General features: G+C 40.3%; 2 protein-coding genes across 5 annotated transcripts in view; both read left to right on the forward strand.

The window, feature by feature from the left end:
* Positions 1 to 3,549, forward strand: part of RASSF1 (Ras association domain family member 1) — a 32,797-nt gene extending 29,248 nt beyond the window's left edge. For both annotated transcript variants that reach the window (XM_070933729.1, XM_070933728.1), the window contains 2 exons: positions 423 to 538; positions 2,164 to 3,549. In XM_070933729.1, the coding sequence (XP_070789830.1) occupies positions 423 to 538; positions 2,164 to 2,310 (263 nt within the window). In that variant the 3' untranslated portion in view covers positions 2,311 to 3,549. The remainder of the gene's footprint in view (positions 1 to 422; positions 539 to 2,163) is intronic.
* A 1,851-nt stretch (positions 3,550 to 5,400) lies between these two features.
* On the forward strand, positions 5,401 to 17,275 carry TUSC2 (tumor suppressor 2, mitochondrial calcium regulator). Of its 3 annotated transcripts, none has more exons than XR_011599992.1 (4): positions 5,401 to 5,640; positions 9,908 to 10,028; positions 14,075 to 14,602; positions 16,252 to 16,299. XR_011599992.1 is itself a non-coding variant. In XM_070937079.1 (4 exons), exons 1-4 carry the CDS (start codon positions 5,495 to 5,497, stop codon positions 16,300 to 16,302), a joined length of 378 nt encoding a protein of 125 aa, XP_070793180.1. In that variant the 5' UTR covers positions 5,401 to 5,494; the 3' UTR covers positions 16,303 to 17,275. The 3 variants fall into 3 exon arrangements, 2 of the variants coding, with proteins under 2 accessions (XP_070793180.1, XP_070793181.1); XM_070937079.1 differs by having other exon boundaries at positions 14,075 to 14,134; positions 16,252 to 17,275; XM_070937080.1 differs by having other exon boundaries at positions 14,075 to 17,275.
* The last annotated feature ends 2,490 nt before the right edge of the window (positions 17,276 to 19,765 follow it).

Here is a 19,765-nt window from a genome sequence, read left to right on the forward strand (position 1 = left end):
ACTTTCAGTGCCATTGTTACTTTGACCAGTCAGTAAATGAACTGATGTAAGTTGAGAACTATCTTATGAACTAAGTTCATATTGAACGAGTTTAAAAAATATGAGGTTGAGAGAAAACAGACCATAAACGACCCAGGGCAAATTTATCTTCAAGATAAAATGAACAAAGAATTTTAATGAAACTTAGTGTTCGTTTAAGAGTGTTCTTGTTCTTGTTAATTATATATCAGGGCCGAAAGTCAGCTGGGAGGAAAAGAAGTCAAATCTTTAATTTTTTCCTGCTGCAGAATTTCCTTGTGAGAAAGTTTGTAACTGATGTATTAAAAACCTCTTCCCAGAAGAGATTGATTTGTCTATTTTACTTCAGTCTGTGCTACCTGGAAGACTCAATCATTCATCATCTTCTTCTTTCTTTGTGTCAGTATATATCCGTAAGCTTTCTGATGAGGAGCAACCCCTGCGTCTCCGACTACTTGCTGGTCCTAACGAAAAAGCACTCAGTTTTGTTCTGAAGGAAAATGAGACTGGTGAAGTCAATGTGAGTATAGATATTGATGTGTCTAAAGCTTATTGTTGAACCTGCGTGACTAAGTACAATTAATCACCTTGGCATTAGGACAACCTCTGCTTCCTTTGTGTTAGGCTGATTTCCTGGTGAACTCAGGGATGTAGACGGGGGTGAAATCCAGCAAGTTCTGGAGAACTGGTAGCGGAAACTTTGAGTAGTTCGGAGAACCGGCAAATACCACCTCTGGCTGGCCGCAGAGTGGGGAGGGAATAGGGACTTTGCAGTATCCTTCCCCTGGAATGGGATGAGAATGGATATTTTGCAGTATCCTTGCCCTGTCATGCCCATCAAGCCACGCCACGCCCACAGAACCAGTAGTAAAATTTTTTGAATTTCATCACTGGTGTAGACATATAGTTTTCTTGGCAATAGCACAGAATTGCTTTGCTATTGCTTTCTTCTAGGAAGTCTATTCCAAGTTACTCTCCTCTTTCTATGACCCTCATCTTCCCCTAAGTAATCTCATCTACATGCTAACAAGACCCAATCTTATTTACCGTATTTTTCAGTGTATAAGATGCACTCCCCCCCCCAAAAGAAGTGGGTGGAAATATCTCTGCATCTTATACAGCAAATGTTGCAGAAGCCCCGCCTACCCGCCGGCCCCCACCATTTGGCCTCTGCCTCCCAGCAATTTGCTTCCTTGCAGGCAAACAGCCTGATTTAGCACAAGCAGCTGATTGGCAGTTGGATCTGCCTCCTGGAATACTGCCTATCAGCTGTTCCAGGCTGCAGGGATCGCCACTGTCCATTGTCGGCATCGCTGCCCATTGCCGCTGCCACCTATCCCTGCCCCCTGAAACAGGCTGAAAACGGGACGCGCAGAGAAAGAAAATGGGGCGCATGGAGGCTGAAAACGATGTGCAGATGCCGAAAATGGGGCACACGGTGGCGATAGGCAGCAACGGTGGTGATGGGTGATCCCCGCAGCCTGGAAAAGCTGATAGACGGTATTCCGGGAGGCAGATCCAACCGCAGCTGTTTCTGCTAAATCAGTCTGTGCTGAAACTGACCAGGCTGTTTGCTGCAAGGAGGCAAATTGCTGGGAGGCAGAGGCAGATTTTTTTTCTTGTTTTCCTCCCCAAAAGCTAGGTGCGTCTTATAGTCCGGAGCGTCTTATAGTTTGAAAAATATGGTAGTTTCCAAATCCAGACAACGTTGTTCAAGTGCTGCCACTTTCTGAGATATTCATAAGTATTTAAATTTACTAAATATTTCTTCTTTCTGCATTAAGAACGAACACCAAACTGGACATTATTTAAAGCCATACTCAAAGCTGTTTTGTAAACTGTAGAACAGGAAATTACCAATTTGCCTTCTACTTTGATTCGTATCATACCCTTGTACTATTTTTGTGTGTTTCTTTTAAACATGAGCCATTGACAAAGGGTATATTTTGTGTTATGCATAAGAGATATAGTGGTCCCCTGCTTTTTCTGTGCCAGAATCTTTTGTTAGGATTAGTCCTTTATTTTAGATTCTAGAAAAATAATGTAAAAGGTGATGAAATATATCTCTATTAGTGGTCGTACTCGTAAGCTCATCACTATGATACAAACACGTGATAATTACTTCAATTTCCTTGCTTTTTGCAGTGGGATGCCTTTAGCATGCCTGAATTGCAGAATTTTCTGCGTATCCTGCAGCGTGAAGAAGAGGAGCATACTCGGCAGATTCTGCAGAAATATGCCCGTTGTCGCCAAAAAATGCAAGAGGCTCTAGCTGCTCGCACCCCTGGCTGATAAAATGCTATATCCCACACCCAGCACTCCAGTAAAGAACAGATGCCAAAAGCAGTGAAGCCAAGTAGACTGCAAATGAAGTGATCCTTCGACTGTCTGTGGGATGAATGTATCTGGAGGTGGTGGGGAAGGGACAGCAGGGATGTATGGATCTCTTTGTGAGCCTTTGATCAGTGCATATGTGTGCTCCCTTGGAGTGAGTGGATAGTAAATGTTGCATGCATGGCACATTTGGATCAGGTGAGAAAATAAAAAGGTGTTTGCAGAATGTGTCTGAAGATGGGGATTTTAGGGCAATACTATAGCACTGTTACTGAAAAAAGTGCCAAAAAGCTAGTGCCACTTTTACAGTAAAAGACTTGCTGAGTTATGTTTCTCTGGGATTGGAATTGGGCAAGATTTGTGGTTAACTTAAAAACAACTAGAGTAGCTTTGAATCTAGAAGTATTCCAGGAAGAGAGGCATCCATGGCACTTTTCTTTAAAATATAAATATTTTTATTTTTATATAAGGTAATTAAGATTCCTTTTAAGGGACTAGTCTAATTCATTCAACCCTGTCTAAGCTCATCTTTAGTAGGAACTTCATGGTCAGTCTGATTAAGTGAAATCCACTGCCTCTCAGATGAAGTCATTGCTAAGATTGATCATGCATAGAAATGGAGACTAAAGTTTGCCTTCTCAGAACTATAGAAAAGCAGTTGACAGAAACATTGATAGTGGGGAAAAATATTCTGCCAATATCTCTCCTTTATTTTGCTCTCTTAATGGAAAGATTGGAGCTAGCTGCTTAACAAATCTCAGAACTCAGGCTTCTCTTCTGCTATAATCATAGCTTTGAGTACTTATTTTTATATGGGCACATGCATGACTGAGATCTTAATGTATGGCTGTGGAACATCTTAGTTTTGGGCAGAACCTAGCAGGAAATTTCCTAAGTTGCTGCTCAAAACATCTGTGGTATGGGAAGCATTTGTATTGCTACAGTAAGTCTCTTTGGGATTTAGTAGTTGAGTATATTTGTCAGCATGTTGAAAAATATTTAAAAAATAAAACTTAGGCCTCTGCCACGTCTGAGGAATCCTGTTTAAAATTGTTAACTGTCTTGAACAGTGAATGGGTTAACTAGGATTGTTCATTATTTTGAAAATTGAATGGATAAAACATTTGGGGGGATTGATTAGGTTATGAATGATACTGCTTATATACCAATCAATAAATGATTCAGGGATGAAAAATATTTGGTGTAATATTACTTTCTTGCTCAAAGTTTATGCCTAGAAATGGCATCTGCATGTAGTGTCACATCTATTAGTTCCTACAAACCATATTCATACTGTGTGTTTTAATCCTGATCCTCTGCCATCCTTGAAACCCAAAATTGATTGATGTGCCTAAAAATTGGCTTGATTGAAGTAATATGTTCAGCCAAAGATTTTATTAGGTACACAAACCAGAATAATTTTATCAATGACTTATTGTGTAGTATTAACCAAGGTTTGTTTCTTTCGGAAAAAGCCATTTAAAAAGCTCGGTTTAGATTCTGGCTGAAGAAGTATTGCCTTTTGTGGACTATTGAGAGACAATAAATAAAATGAATACTACATCTTATCTTTTTCCAATTAAGATACAATTTTGCAGCAAAACTACTGTGCTATGTTGTTCTACATTGCTGCATTATGTTTCTTTTATATGGTGGATCTAAATCTTGGTCTTTTATCCAAACCCTGTAACTTTCAAGTGTTTTTAAATAGATTAATACTTGGTATAGCAAATACATGTACAAAACATACAGTAGGCTACTTCTACATAGCTAACAAATGCTTTCCAATGGAAACCCTCTTTGCCATATTTACCATGGAAAAGGATCTGAGATACTTATGTTGTGGAATTAATCAGCTCAGCTGGAACCCCCATGGCATCATGGATATAGAAATAGCAATTGTGATCTGAGAACATCTTCCAATGTGAAAGAATCCTCAAATCCTCAATCTTAAGGTTATCAATATTCATCATTTGCCTTGCCACACTTCCCCATTATGAAAGAGTAAAGCTACTTAAGACTTATTTATATACCCACCATCATCCTATTTTGCCTATATCAAACATGGCCTAAAGTCCATAATTTATTGCATAAAATTTTTAATTGTTCTACTATACAAAATTATTTCATGTACCCTCTTGAAGGTTTGGGCAAATGGTGGTGTGGCTACTAAACAAACTGGAATTTAAGCCAATTATAAACAATATGCAGTATTTCATGTGCAGATATTGGTGAAATCACATGTAGCATATTACCAAGTAACAAATTATCAACTACAGGCATTACTAAAATTACCTTCTGGCCAGCACAGTTTACTGTAGATGTATAACAATAGACTGGGGCAACCCACGTTTAGTTTAAGTCCAACACAGATTCAATTATGGATCTAACTCTCACTTCAACTCACCTCACTAGGATATAAGGACAACAAAATAAGGAATGCCTATCCCCGCCGGAGCTCCGTAGAAGAGAGGAAGTTTACATGAAAATTATCTTGGTACTTATATTATGGACTGCTGATAAACCATATCTCCTATAACAGCTTGATTCAAATGGCTGGCATGACCTTCGTGGGATGATCATTCCTTTATCCAAAATATATGAAATAAAATAGCATTCAAGATAAAACAAAAGCACCCTAATACAATAGATGACTTTGAATTATAAATGGCTTGTGTTTTAATAGCATGGGGCAGCATTAGAAAATACAGTGTTCTGCCAAGACTGTCGAACTGTATACTATATCTGCTAAGAAACAAATACGGCATTCTGATCGCTCCGTATCAAACCGTTCCCCGCGGGCCTTTCAAAAGAGGCAATTCGCTTGAGCGGGTAACGGGACATCTACAAATCCCTCAGCACGATTCCTCCGATGCGGCCCGCTCGCAGCCGGTTTGCGGTCAGCGTTATCAGTTCCAGAGCCAACCGGAAGTGGCGATTGGCGTATATGCGCTCGAGCCCTTCGTATAACTCGGCGCCTCCCCCCTCAAGAGTGGACTTTCGGAATGGGCGGTGCCGGAAGTTGCGCAGTGGGAGGGGCGAATTTCCGGCGCGAGGAAGGATCCGTTGCTGGCCTCCGGGGATCGTCGGGCGCCTCGTCCCTCCTTTCGCGGTCATGCTGCTCCTCCTGCTGCTCTGAGCCATGGGCGCCAGCGGCTCCAAGTCTCGAGGCCTCTGGCTCTTTGGCTCGGGTGGGCCAGGCGGCTCCGAGAGGTCAACGGGCGATCAGACGCTGGCAAGAGCTCGGGGACTCTGCTCGGCTACCCCCTTCGTCTTCACCCGCCGCGGGTAAGAGGGAAGCCGGGTGTGGGGGGAGCGGATGGGCTAAGGCGGTCTTGCAAGCTCGGCTTTTTCCCTGCCTGCTTCGAGCATCGGACTTCAAGTAAGGAGGGCGGCGGCCGCTTCCCTCCAGATGCCCTCCTTGCTTCGGTCGCTCGCAGTGGGGGGGGATGGGGGGGAGGAGATTGAAGCTGCCCGATCTCCCCGTACTTCTCCCTCCTTCATCCGACGACCTCGGGGTGACCCAGAGACCATCATCGGGGCTCTCGTTTCGGACAGGGCCGCTCCTGAGATGCTACTTCGGGAAACCTGGCCAGGGCCTTGAGCCCACCAGTTCTTGGGCAGCTCGTTTCTCGGGAATGCACTACCTGACTCTGTGGTTACATCCCCAAACCCCCATAACTTTAACCTTAGACTGTCTACTGTTGACCTCACCCCATTCCTAAGAGGTCTGTAAAGGGCATGCATAAGTGCACCAACGTGCCAACCATCCCTGTCCTAAAGTCCCCTTTTATTCGTAACTAACTTATGATTCATAATCATGTTTATACTTATATCTGTTATCTTATACATGTTTGACATAAAAAAAATAAAATAAAACTCCATGAATGATGGGGATGATGTGCCAAGTCGCTTCCGACTCTTAGCGACCACATCGATTTTGTCCGTGACCATCTGTCCTTAACTTGGCCTTTCAAGGGGGCATTCATTACCACTGTGACTGGATCCATCCACCTGGCTGCTGCTGATCATCCACTTCTTCTCTTCCTTCCCTCTTTCCCAACCTTAGAGATTTTTGCTTACTCAACAGTGAAAGAATAGCATAGAGGTGCTGGCAGAAGATATGATCTGTCTCTCTCAGTTGTTAGAAATGCCTCAGGAGAAATAATAAATCGATCATTTTGCTGTGATAGAAGGCAGAAATGTTCTGGAGCTAGGAAACAAATGACCTTGCTTCCTCGATATTTATTTTCTGCAAAATATATAGTGCACTTCATATGCATGGTAAAAAAAAAAAAAATCCCCCATGAAAGTTCAGTGGAGGAGAAAGAGGTAGGGGCACTTTAATTTAGAATATTGTTGCAGGATAATTACAGCTCCTTGAGAATTTTGATGATCTATTATCAGTTGCATTTATTGAGAGTGAGAAGCCTCAGTTTATAGCTCTCTTGTTCCAGATTGCTTGTGATAATGGCTTTTTACTCTGACATCGATTCACCATCTGAACTGTTTTGCAGCCCATTTTGCAAAATCTTTGAAGAACACATCATTCATAATTCAGTAGTTTTTGTAGTCCAGATTTAGCTCAATTGTCAGGAGCAAAATCAGTTATAACTGTTAGCAGATGGGGAAATTATCCGGATAGCAACACTCCTTAAAGAATATTAGGAAAAATTGGGATCAAATGCCCAAAAGGGTTATGAAGACGATCAGAGGACAATATATCAAATCTAATGAATAAAGAAGATTGAGAAATATTTAGCACTGAAAAGAAAAAGCTGAAAGTAGGGAGGAGAAATATAGTAGAACTCTTATCTGAATGCGTATTACAAAAAAGTCCAGTGCTTCATCATCCCGAAGATCAGAATAAGGAATTTAAATTATAGTACAGAAAAGCAAGTTCCTGAGCTGAATTTTGCTGATACTAAATGGGCTTAAGAGTGAAACTTAACACAGAGATTCAGTAATTTCCTTTCCTTGGTTGTGTTTCCTGGACAGCCATCTATCAGGGATGCTTTAGGATTTGTACATTGAGTCAGCTGTTGGATTTGTTAGTCGTTCCAACTCTATAATCTGACAATTCATGTCAGATTATAGGCAAAAATGGCATGCCTGTCTTCCTGTTGATTAAATTAAATTAAATTTATCAAAATGCACAACTTTGAGATATGTGTAATTATGGCTGAGAGTTCCTAAATGAAATGTCATTGCAGTCTGACTGCAGCATTTTACTTCTCATTTGTATATGCTTGACTGTTCCAGTTTCTTTCTCCAATTCTTATTCATTTTGCTTCCATTAATTATTAAAGCAAAATACAAGTTGGTTTCATTTGTAGTTGCAAGTATGGAAAAAACAAATGTAAACAACTTCAGTTATCTGAACATCGTTTTTCTGCAGAACCCAGGTTTGTTAGTGAAGAGTGTCTACAATTAAATTTGGCAATATTTTCAACTGTTTAAGTGTACAGTTTGAAGCAGTCAGTTACCAGAAAAAGTAATTTACATGTATGTAGCAAATGATGATCTAAATCTTTCTCTGAAATACAGGTAGTCCTCGACTTACAATCACAATACAGTCCAAAATTTCTGTTGTTAAGTGAGACATTTGTTAAGTGAATTTTACCCCATTTTACGACCTTGTCACACTTGTTAAGTGAATCGCTGCAGTTGATATGCTAGTAACCTGGTTGTTAAGTGAATCTGGTTTCCCCATTGACTTTGCTTGTTAGAAAATTACAAAAGTTGATCGTATGACCTTGGGACACAGCAATGGTCATAAATATGAACCAATTGCAAGCATCTGAATTTTAATCACATGATTATGAGGATGCTGCAAAGATCATAACTCTGAAAAATGGTCAAGTCACTTTTTCCAGTGCTGTTGTAACTTTACGGTCACTAAATAAACTGTTGTGAGGACTACCTGTATAAGGAGACCATTTGGAATTAATCCCCATTATATTGGATATTTATGGTATATTAATGCATACTTGTGATATCTTGTCACTTAAACAGTTTTTCTACTTTTTCTTTTTTTTAAGCAAATACAAATATGTGTAGTTTAAGTATCTTTGAAGTATTTCACATTTCTGTAAATATATTTGAAGTTTTAAATGATAGATTGAGCCTCAAGAGGAGTCTCCTCTTTCATTTTAGGTGTTGTTAATGAGTGTCATATAAAATGGCAGTTATTTGCATAAGTTTTATTGAACTAGAACATGATGAAAAATCATAGAACATGGCCAGAAGTGATGCACAACTATTGTTGTTTGTTCCAACGTGCAGCAAAATCCATTTGGGACTTCATCTTTTTGATTTGAAATCAATGTCACTCTATAAAGTTTGTTTTAAAAGTATGTTTCAGTCCTGCTTAGAAAATCAAGATTTTTTTAAAAAGAAAAAAATAACGATCATACAAATATTTATTTATTATTAAATCTGTTTGCTCTTCATCTCGCTGCAAAGTGATTCTGGGCAGCTTACAACATTAAAAGCAATAAAACCATACAAACACACACACACACACACACACACACACACACACACACACAATACATACATATATACATATACATACATACATACATATACATATATATAACACATTAAAATAGTTTATGACTAAAAGATGGAGATAAAAGGAGCAGGATGGAAGGTAGGTGGGATCTGCTATTGGTCCATCAGCACTTCCGGCGTGAAACTCCCTAATTGAGACCCCCATCAACTGGCAGAGCCATGTCTCCAGGCCCTTAGGAAAAGTCAGGAGGGTAGGAGCAGACCTCATCCCAGGGGGCACGATGTTCCAAAGGGCAGGACCCACATCAGAGAAGGCTGCTCTGGACTCCACCAGCTGGAACTCCCTGACTGACAGGTGTCCGCAGCATGCCTCTGCCGGCATGGGTGAGCAATGGGTGATCAATCCCATTGGGATAAGAGAGTTCCTCAAGTAACCTGGACCCATGCCATGAAGGGCTTTAAAGGTAATAACAAACACCTTGAATTGCACCCAGAAGCAAACTGGCAGCAACTTTCAGAGCAGCGGTATAACGTGGGCCATTTTAGTAGAGGACCCTCCCCAAACTGCCACATACAGTTGTAGCTTCTAAATGCTCTTCAAGGGTAGCCCCATGTAGAGCACATTGCAGTAGTCTAGACATGAGATGACCAGGGCTTGAATGGTTGAGCACAGGGACTCCTGATCCAGGAAAGGCTGCAACTTGTACACAACCTGAAGTTACACAAAGGCTGTCCTAGCCATGACTGCCACTTCTTTTTCAAGCAGGAGCCATGAGTCCAGGAAGAACCTCCAAGGTGCGAATCAGGTCTGCCTGGGATAGTGCCACCCCATCCAGAAGTCAAAAGATGTCAGAGTCCCAGATCTTGAAGCTCCATGCACTGAAAGCCATTCGGTCTTGCCGTGGTTCAGCTGAGGCCTGTTGGCAGCAGCAAATGCCATCTCTCTACCTCCTAATGACAGTTAACATGATCTGTACACTGCTTCATCATTTTGCCTTTGGTTGATACTTCCTTTTCAAATTTTCTCATTTCCTTTCAGCTCTATGTATTATGATGAGGATGGTGACCTTGCACATGAGTTTTATGAGGAGACAATAATCACCAAGAATGGGAGGAAGCGTGCCAAGCTCAAAAGAATTCACAAGAACCTGATACCTCAGGTAATGTTTATGATTGTGTTTTGGATTTAAACTACCGTATTTTTCAGAGTATACGATGCACTAGACTATAAGACGCACCTACCTTTTTTGGTGAGGAAAACAAGAAAAAGAAATCTGCCTCTGCCTCCCAGCAATTTTGCCTTGTTGCAGCAAACAGCAAATAGCCTGCTTTACTTTCATTTTTGTTTTCAGCATAGTTTGATTAGCACAAGAAAAAAAATCTGCTCCCAGCAATTTACCTCCTTGCAGCAAGCAGCAGAGGCCTGCGCAAAACAGCTGAGATCGGGAGGCCGATCCAATCAACTTCTGCTAATTAGGTTGTGCTGAAGCTAAAACACGCTGTTTCTTCTTGCTGCTTGTTGCAAGGAGGTAACTGCTGGGAGGCAGAGTCCAAAGGGTGGGGGCCAGTGGGTGAGTGGGGCTACATTCAGTGTATAAGATGCACCTAAATTTTCACCCGCTTTTAGGGGGGGAAAGGTGCGTCTTATACTCCGAAAAATACGGTAAGACTCAAAAACACTAAACAAGATGGTTTGATCCAGACTTTTCAATCTGGTCATCTTCACACTTGATAGAAGCTCCCAGATTGTGATCCAGTATGCACCAGATTAGGGAGAACTTGATTAATTTCTGTATGTTGCAAAGCTTGTTTTTTGTATTGCTGATACCATTGGATTTATTGTAAGAAAATAAGAGCCTTTGAGATGGCTTTCTGCCATATGAGAAAAGATGTTTGATTCTGCAGCAGAGATTTTGAAACTGCTGCAGTTAGGAGTCTATTTCAGCCTGCTTCCTCATCAGGGATTTTTGCTATACTTGACACTTAAAATATTTCTACAAAATGAAATATTGTAACTTTGATATGTTGATTTATTCCTTTGAAGCAGGGGTGAAATCTAGAAATTTCTTACTACTGGTTCTGTAGCTTGGTGGTGGTGGGGTAATGTGACTGGGTGGGCATGGCCAATTAATTAATTAATTAATTAATTAATTTATTTATTTATTTTACTTTTAAAACCATTTTTTCTACAACCTCTTTGGCTAAGAGGTTGTAAAAAAATGTTTTCAAAAGGCTCTGACGATCCCAGCTGAGTTCCCTGATCGGCAGAAGCTTTTTTAAAACTCAGCTGGGATCGCCATAGCATTTAAAAGAAAACCCCTTTATTTTCTTTTAAATGCTCTGACGATCCAAGCTGAGTTCCCTGATCGGCAGGGGCTGCCGATCAGGGAACTCAGCTTGGATCTTCAGAGCATTTAAAAAAAAGGGAATTTTTTTCTTTTAGATGCCTTTGACGAGCCGCGTGATCATCAGAGGCCTTTTTTTTTTTTTTTTTTACTTTTAAAAGCGTTTTTTTCGGCTGTAGTTGTAGAAAAAATGCTTTTAAAAGTAAAAAAAAAAAAAGCCTCTGATGATTGTGCAGCTCAGCTGGGCATGGTGGGGGGGATTTTTGCTACCGGTTCTCCGAACCACCCGCCTCTATTGCTACCGGATCAGGTGATCCGGTCCGAACCGGGAGCATTTCACCCCTGCTTTGAAGGAATAAATGCCTCATTTATGAAGGTAAACCACATAATCTTAAGTATAAACAGATCTTTAGAATATTCCATATTTGTTTTTTAAACAATCAAATGAAACCCCAGAGACTAAAAACAGAGAACATACATCTATACTGAATAGGCAATTATTACAATAGAGTGCCTTTGTCATCCTTGAAAGTACTTTTTTTTTTTTTTTTTTTTTTGTAACTTGATTTGGTTTTACTTTGACCAAACATTGCTCTTCTTTTTGTAGTGACCTATGGCATATATAAAATATTTATTTTTCTCCCTGGTCTCTAGCTAGCATGCCCAGAGGAATGCGTAGTTAATTGGAAATGCTGTCTCTGAAGACCTAGCCTTTGAAGGCCTGTCAGTGTAGTAATTCTATCACCGAAACTGTGAATGCTTTCCTTTTGATGCTCTATACAAACTCAAGATCTTGAAAAACTGTTTTGTTCTTTGAATAACATTTTGATATTTTGGACTTCAGAAACTTACCATTTATAGTTTAAAAATAATATTAAAATAATGATGGCACAACTTTTTTTAAAGATTTTTTTTTAGTTCTGTTGTTTTTTTTCCCCATAAATAACTCAAGGTGGTGAACATACATAATACTTCTTCCTGCTCCTATTTTCCCCATAACAACCACCACCATCTGTTAAGTAGATTCAGCTGAGAGAGAGTGACTAATCTAAACTCAACCAGCCACCTTTTAATTCCTAAGGCAAGTCTAGAACTCATAGTCTCCTAGTTTCTAGGCCAGCAGCTTAAGCACCTCAGATATTCTTCAATTTACACAGTTGGGGCCTGGTTGGTGAGTCATGCCCAGTTTTACAACTGTTTTTGCTATGGTTGTTAAGAGAATCACTGCAGTAGGAAGTGAAGCTTGTGGTTGTTGAGGGAATCCAGCTTCCCCCCCTTGTCTTTGCTTGCAAGAACTGGCTGGGAAGGTCACAAAGAATAATCACATGATGCTTGAACCATGTCAATGCATGTCAGTTGCCAAGTGCCCACATTTTGGTCACCTTTAGTCTTAGGGGAGCTGCAATAGTTTTAAGTGCAAGGATCAGTTGTAAGTTACTTTTTTCAGTGCTGCTGTAACTTTGAACAATTGCTAAACAAATGGTTATAATGCAAGGACTATCTGCACACCAAACTGGTTCTTTTGTTTTGTACTATGGTTTGTTATATCTCTAGAATAAAACTTGCATAAGAAAATAGTTTTGTTTCCTGTACTGTATCAAGCTTTCTCAAGCCTATTTTCTGAGGCAGCGCTGGAAGATAATATGTTTCCTATGGGAGAATCTTGCAGACAGGTTCTAATGCACTTTTATTTAGCTGTGTTCATTCACATTCATTCAACTATTTATTTATTTATTTATTCATTCATTCATTCATTCATTCATTCATTCATTCATTCATTCATTCATTCAATTTATATACCGCCCTTCTCCTAGTGGACTCAGGGCGGTGCACAGCCAGAACTAAAATACATAACAATACAAAATTTAAAATTAATTAAAAGAATTATATACTTTGGCCCGAATTAAAACAATGCGAATTAAAACCCATTAACAGATTAAAACTAAACAATTAAAAACAATTAAAAACTAAAAAAGGGGGCGGGGTTCACGCCAGCCCTGCTTGCTGGAAAAGAAGAGTTTTCAGGGCACGGCGAAAGACCCGGAGATCCGATATCCTTCTTATCTCTGGGGGCAAATCGTTCCAGAGGGCGGGAGCTGCCACAGAGAAGGCCCTCCCCCTGGGGGTCGCCAGCTGACATTGCCTCAATTATTCACTGGCCTTCCTTTTTTTCAAATGGGTTTTTTGTTTTCTTTAAAAAGCTGGACGTCTTTCTTGGGTAGAAAATAGCTGAATTACAGAATGATGAGGATAACAGTGATTAGAACCTCTGAAGTAGTTAAAAATGATAAACACAGCTGAAGAGAATCGGGGGCTAAGCAAACTTTAGCTTGATAAGAGACATTAATCCTCTTTGTTAATATTTTTTTTAGCCCTACTCTTTTCCTTTTATGTGGTTGCCAGGAGTAAAAAATGACTTGATGGCACATAATCACTCTCTTCCCTAATCCACAATATTTGTTGTTTGCTCTGCAACCTGATTCATTAGTCAAATAGCTCAGGGGTGAACTTCACTAGTGCAAGTCACATTAGAAAGAATTGTGCTTGTCTGATCACAACAGTTTAGTCCCTCTAGTGATAGAAGTAAGCTGTTCGATGAAAATTTCAAGGGTCTTACTACTTTCTGGTCCTATTCCTCAGTCTCTTTCTGCAGATAAATGACCACTTTTAAGTCATCTTTAGTCCAACAGTATGGCATGTCTTATAGCCTACTTGCTTTTCTAATGTTTTCAGATTTTTGGTTATGAGCAAGACATTTTTTTTAGCACCAATCTGTCTTAGGTGGGGAGATCATCGCAACCCTCTTCTTGAAAGTTAATTTTGGTGACATTTCACTCACGCTGTATTCTTTGTTGTTCCAGGGCATGGTGAAACTGGAGCACCCTCGGATTCATGTGGACTTCCCTGTAATCATCTGTGAGGTCTGAGCCAAGAGAAAGTTACTGTGTGCTGTCAGTACATCTTATTCGGCCAGTTTTACTGCACCTCATGTAAACCATGCTAGGCAGCCACATGTCCCTGCAGAGGATGAATTGGGGGCACGAACAGACAGCGGGCTTCTCTGCTTGGAGGCAGTGACAGCACCTGCGGCACTGGGCACACTTCTGACTATCAGGCATAATATTGTCTAAGGATGTATATTAGTGGGACCTGTGTCAGATGGGAAGTCAGGCCTTGATTAGGAGCCTACTCAAAATTTCCTTCACTGAGTCAACTAGAACGTTTCTAACAGCTGCTCATTGATGCTTAGGGGGCAGCAGATATCAAATGTCTTGACACTAGAGGGCCAACTTGCACTTTTTTGGGAACAGATATTCCGCGTGATTACCCCAGTCAGCTTTTACAAAAGTTGATAACTGACATTTCAGCCTATTCCAAGATGAGTAAAGGTGAGCAGAAAACTTCTTACGCTTCTTTGTCCACTCACTTACCCGCTTACCTTATAAGCATAGGCCGAAAGACTTAATACTCGACTATATCTTTGTGGAGGCAGGGAGAGTAATGTTGCACTTAATAAACTGTTCAAAACAGAATCATTTTTGAAGTGGTCGTAGGAAACAGACAAGTAGGTTGTCCTCTCTTTGTTATATTTCCCTTGGGAGTTGCACTATTTCCTTTGCAGGTTTCATCTTTTTGAACTTTGCAAGATAGAAGGTGTGAAGTAGCATCCGGATATGAAGCTTTTCTGTTAAAGCGCCCCAAATAGATTACATCTTAGGAAGCATTTGTCTTTCAAGAGGGCATCCTTCCCTCACCTAGAGCCCTCCAATAAATGCTAGAGCACAGTGACTGTAGGGCAGGGATTTTGCTAACTGGATCTGATGAGATTCATAATCCAGCATCTTCTCTGGAGAGCCCCATGTCAGGAGAACAGACTTCTCTCTTCATTCTTGTGGTAGAATAACTTGTTCCCATATTGGTTTCCCATGTTGCACATGGAGAGCCTCCATCTATGGTCCTCCATGTGTTGCTGAATTGCAGATTCAAGCATCCTCCACCATCGGCCATGTTGTCTGGGATTGCTGGAGAGCCAAAGGTTTCCATCTCTTTCTTAGTTTATATTGTCTCTACTAAGACCATAGTACTTTGGTCAAAATGTTTGCCACCTAATTTGGCTTGTGCATTTTCCCCTTCATCTCCCTCTGCTGGCAAATAATAACAAAATCCTGTGATCTTCCTTTGGCAGACTCCTTGGATTGGACCAAGTAGTGTCTGATGGGGGAGAATGCAAGCACACTTGGAAGGAGAGTTACATCTTTTCTATTTTGAAGGGCCTTACCCTTCTCCCCGATGTATGAATGTGGAATGTTTTGCTATGGTACTGATAGCTGAGCAAGTACTGAAGCAGTATGCCTACCTCTTCATCCCAGGCTTCTTGCTTTCACGATGTACAGCTATCTGCTGCTGAGAGGTGATCAGGCAAACCCCATTAAAGGCACTCTTACAAAGAGGCTTTCATATGCAATGTACAGCCAAACGATCCTTGCCTGCCTGCCTGCCTTTTTACCCACCCATCGGACTTGGTATTAAGCTTTAAAACTGGAGTATGGGTGGGTTCATTGCACATCATATTTCTTTCCCAGAGTGTGTCATTGCCTTTCTGAGCACTTCAGGCATTGCTACCTCAATGTTCAGTATAATTAGCTTGTACACAGTTGCATCGCAATATTAATTAATGTGCATCCTTTCATCTCCGCTCATGCAAAGAAATCATTTTTAAGCATTAAAAGCCTAAGTAAAAGGGCCACAGACTGCATACAGCAATGCTGACAGAGGTCTACCTATTCACTTTCTTATCTTTGCTCCTCTTAGCTATAAGTCTGTGTTACATATTAGGATTGATACTTGGACCATAGTTCCCATTTGTTTCCTCAGTTGCCACTGCTTTGCATAATCAGGTTATGAGTTTACCAGTTGTATGATCCTGTCAATAGAAAGTGTACAAACAGCCAACACCCCCTTGTGAAATCTGAAATTTGATTCACTTTTAAAGTGAGTAAAGTGATAATCAGAATCTGACATTTCTGATCTTTATTAGGGAAAGAAATGTCATTGCAGTGAAACAAGAGCATCCTGCGGATCGAGATGAGTTTGCAAACGTGCTGGACCAACAAATGCTCCCATCTCAGCACGATGGTCCATAATGAATCATAGGTTGTCATCAAGGAGCTGAACTATGCTACTTCTTGAGTAATTGAGCGGAAGGCTGCTTATTAAGAAGCTTACCTCAAAAGTAGGTCGGAAGAAGCAGTTTGCTTAGTGTTGGGTCACATTTTATCTTCAAAATGGAATATTCTACTCCCCAATCTAGAGATTTTCTTCATGGGAGACAGTGGAAGGCATGTTGGTTACAGTCTTTCTCGTATCTACATTTCTAAAATACCTGGTTTATGTTCTTCCAGTGGTTATTTTTTGAGCAAGCAAATGCCCTGTGATCAGAAAAGTACTGTGCTGTGTTGGATTTCATTTTCCTTGTGACTTGCACAGCAAGTTTCTCCCACTGTTGTTTTGACTGGCATCTAAATGGAGCCTCTGTGCAAAGGAGGTCTCATTTCTGCCGAGCTTGACATCTCCTAAGCTGCAGTAGATTCCTAGGAGAATATCGGCAGCTGACATCTCTTCAACTCTCCAAGGCCATCCCCTTGCCTGTCCACTGTGTCTCCAGCTGTGCAGTTGCTCTGCTGGGATTCTGCCATCCCTCTCATCTTGCTTTCTATAGCACCTCAGCTCCTCGTGCAAATGGCAGCTGTGATGAGGGAGAGGGCTTGTGGAGACTACTTTATATAGGATGCTGATACTGTGAAAGCAGATGATGGTATATAGACAAAAATATTGATATATATCACTATCTTTGGAATAAGCAAAAAGCTCTATTTCATTTTAATGGTCCTTCTGTGCGTGTGGTTGTGTAGAACTGAACCCACTGGCACTGCCCTTTCTGTTCTTGTAGCACACAGAAAGGAATCCTGGAGGCAAACATGTACAATATCTCTTTCCTCTGCCTTGAAGTGCATTTGTTGAATTTTGTTAAATTTCAATAAAATTGTTTGTATATCCCAGAATATGCCTATACTTGTGGTTCTGTTTGTTCAGAGATTCAGTTACTTCTGACTCTTTATGACCTGCGAGGCATCATTTAATTAAGACTGACAGTAACTGCTTCTTTGAGTCTGGTAAGCTCCAGCTTGCATTATCGGCACTAGTATATTAGTCCCCTGTCTTCCATTAGCCATGGTAATGGCCTTTTTCATTACTGGTTGGCCATTTGAGATCTAAGTAAAAGTTAACGGTGGTTTCCTTGGACATCTCTACCAGTAATGCCACCACTGCCACTTTTATTGATCTTGCTAATCTTGGCACACTGATCATTTATTATCTTTGAGTTGTTGGGTTAGGTTAAAACAAAAGTTCTAGAGTCATTGTACTAATATTGTAATGGTGACAGTAAAGGATCAGAAAGGAAAAATTCAAGTTCAAGTCTGTGTTGTGCGATGGTGTGTGTGTGTGTGTGTGTGTGTGTGTGTGTGTGTGTGTGTGTGTGTGTGTCTTTGAGTAAGTGTTAATTCTCAGGGACTGCCTGAATGCATCTCTGCAGTTTTCTTGACAAGATTTCAAGTTTGCCATTGCCTCCTTCAGAGGCATGAGAGTAAGTGGCCCAAAGTTACCTAGCTGGCTTTGTACCTAAGGTAGGACTAGGATTTATGGTTGTATGGTTTCTAGCCCAGTGTCAGAACCACTACACCTAAATGGCTCTCTATTGTGTTTAGAAACTGATTTTAAAAATTCCTTAATAAGATTTAAACCTCTGTGCTGTGACTTCCTATGTAAATAAGAGGAAGCCAAATGTCCTATTGCAATAAAAAGTGACCTATAAACTTATAGGAGACCAGTTACCCATAATACTGTAGGAGTCATCAGCAGGCCACCAACCAAATTGAAGTCTTTCAATGCTCCACTCTATTCAACAGTTGAATAGAGATAGGGCCATACGTGACATGGGTTAAATGCTTCAACCCATGAGGTGGTTACAAATTGAGGAAAAATGTGGTAAAAAACCACTATCAATTGATAATCCCCTATAACAGGGTTGTCAAACTCGCGTCACGGCAGAGTCGAATGATGTATCGGGACTTTTAATTCCCTTCGCTAAACCAGGCATGGGCATGGCCAGAGCGTGATGCATCCGGCCCGGGAGTTTGACAGCCCTGCCCTATAGAGTATGGGAATATTCTGCAGACACAGGAACTGGGCCCTATGAGTTGCTTCATCATGTGTGGTAAAGGCACTTTTCTTGTTGCATAAATAGAATTAAATAATTGTGTTTGTCTTTATTGGCCAGGAACTTCCTTTAAACGGCAGTAACTTATGCACAAGTTTACCTTACAAGGTGGCAGGGTGGATTTGATTTAAATCGAGTTGATTTAAATCACAATTTAAATCATTTAAATCACTAGTAAAAAGGCTTGATTTAAATCAACTCGATTTAAATCATAATTTTTAAAAAGCAACTGTCATCTGTGCTACTCCTTTGACCCACTGATAGTCCCAGTGTTGCAGAATATACAGCCTCATGCTACATAACTAAGCTCCATTTCATGCTGAATAAATTAAATTATTTATGTATCTTAAATAGAAAACTATCTTACGATAGATTTTTACCCCAATTTTTTTTATTAAAATAAATTCGATAAAAATAAAAAAAATCAATTTAAATAAAAAAAATCCGATTTAAATAAAAAAAAATCTGATTTTTTATTTATTTTTTTAAAAAAAAAAACCATTGATTTTTATCCACCCTGCAAGGTGGCATCATTCTGTTTCACAATATATTTACATTTGTAGACCCATTAAGGAAAATTATGTAAATCATCCAGATCTGAGGGGGGAAGTGCAGTCTCCATGGTGCTAAAAGATAGGGTCCTTTCTGTGTCCACCAGATGGCAGAGTTTAGCTTCTTTTGAATAGGCCCTTCCTCCATATTTCACAGAGGATCATTTAGTTTTTCAGATTCATTTCAGGGTTACGAGAAGGAGTGCGGTTTGGCTCATCAAGCCTAGACAATGAGTGATTTGTTCCAACTTTGCCCTGTGATATTTCACCCTCTGCTGAAGGGTTTATTTGGAATTGCAAAAAAAGTGACTCAAAGCCATCTGCTTCTGGCTGCTGCCTAGAGAATCTCACTGTGGACATAGTTCTTGGAAGTGAGAGTTGTGATCAAAACAAAGTTGTGAACAGGACAGCACTTTTATCAAATAAACAGGCCTTTTGAGGTATTTCCTTATGGAAGTTGCAAGCTCTCATTATGATGTCAAATGTCAGATGGATTCCCTTTACGGGATGGAGGCCCCATATTCAGTTAGTTTCCAGTTACACAGAAAAAGGCTCCTTGGCTTAATAAAAGCTGCTGTTGAATTCAATACGTTACAGCAACAATACAGGAACAATACATGCTCCTTATGTCCAACAGAACATAACAGTATGAACTGTTGAGTCCAAGCTGATATGTTGACCATTTATCAAGTAGAAGGCAATATATCAGCATTTATGCCAAT

Source organism: Pituophis catenifer, unplaced genomic scaffold (assembly GCF_029215685.1).
Source record: "Pituophis catenifer annectens isolate HBS135680 unplaced genomic scaffold, rPitCat1.0.hap2 SCAF_2, whole genome shotgun sequence".
In the NCBI taxonomy this organism is placed as follows: Eukaryota; Metazoa; Chordata; class Lepidosauria; order Squamata; family Colubridae; genus Pituophis; species Pituophis catenifer.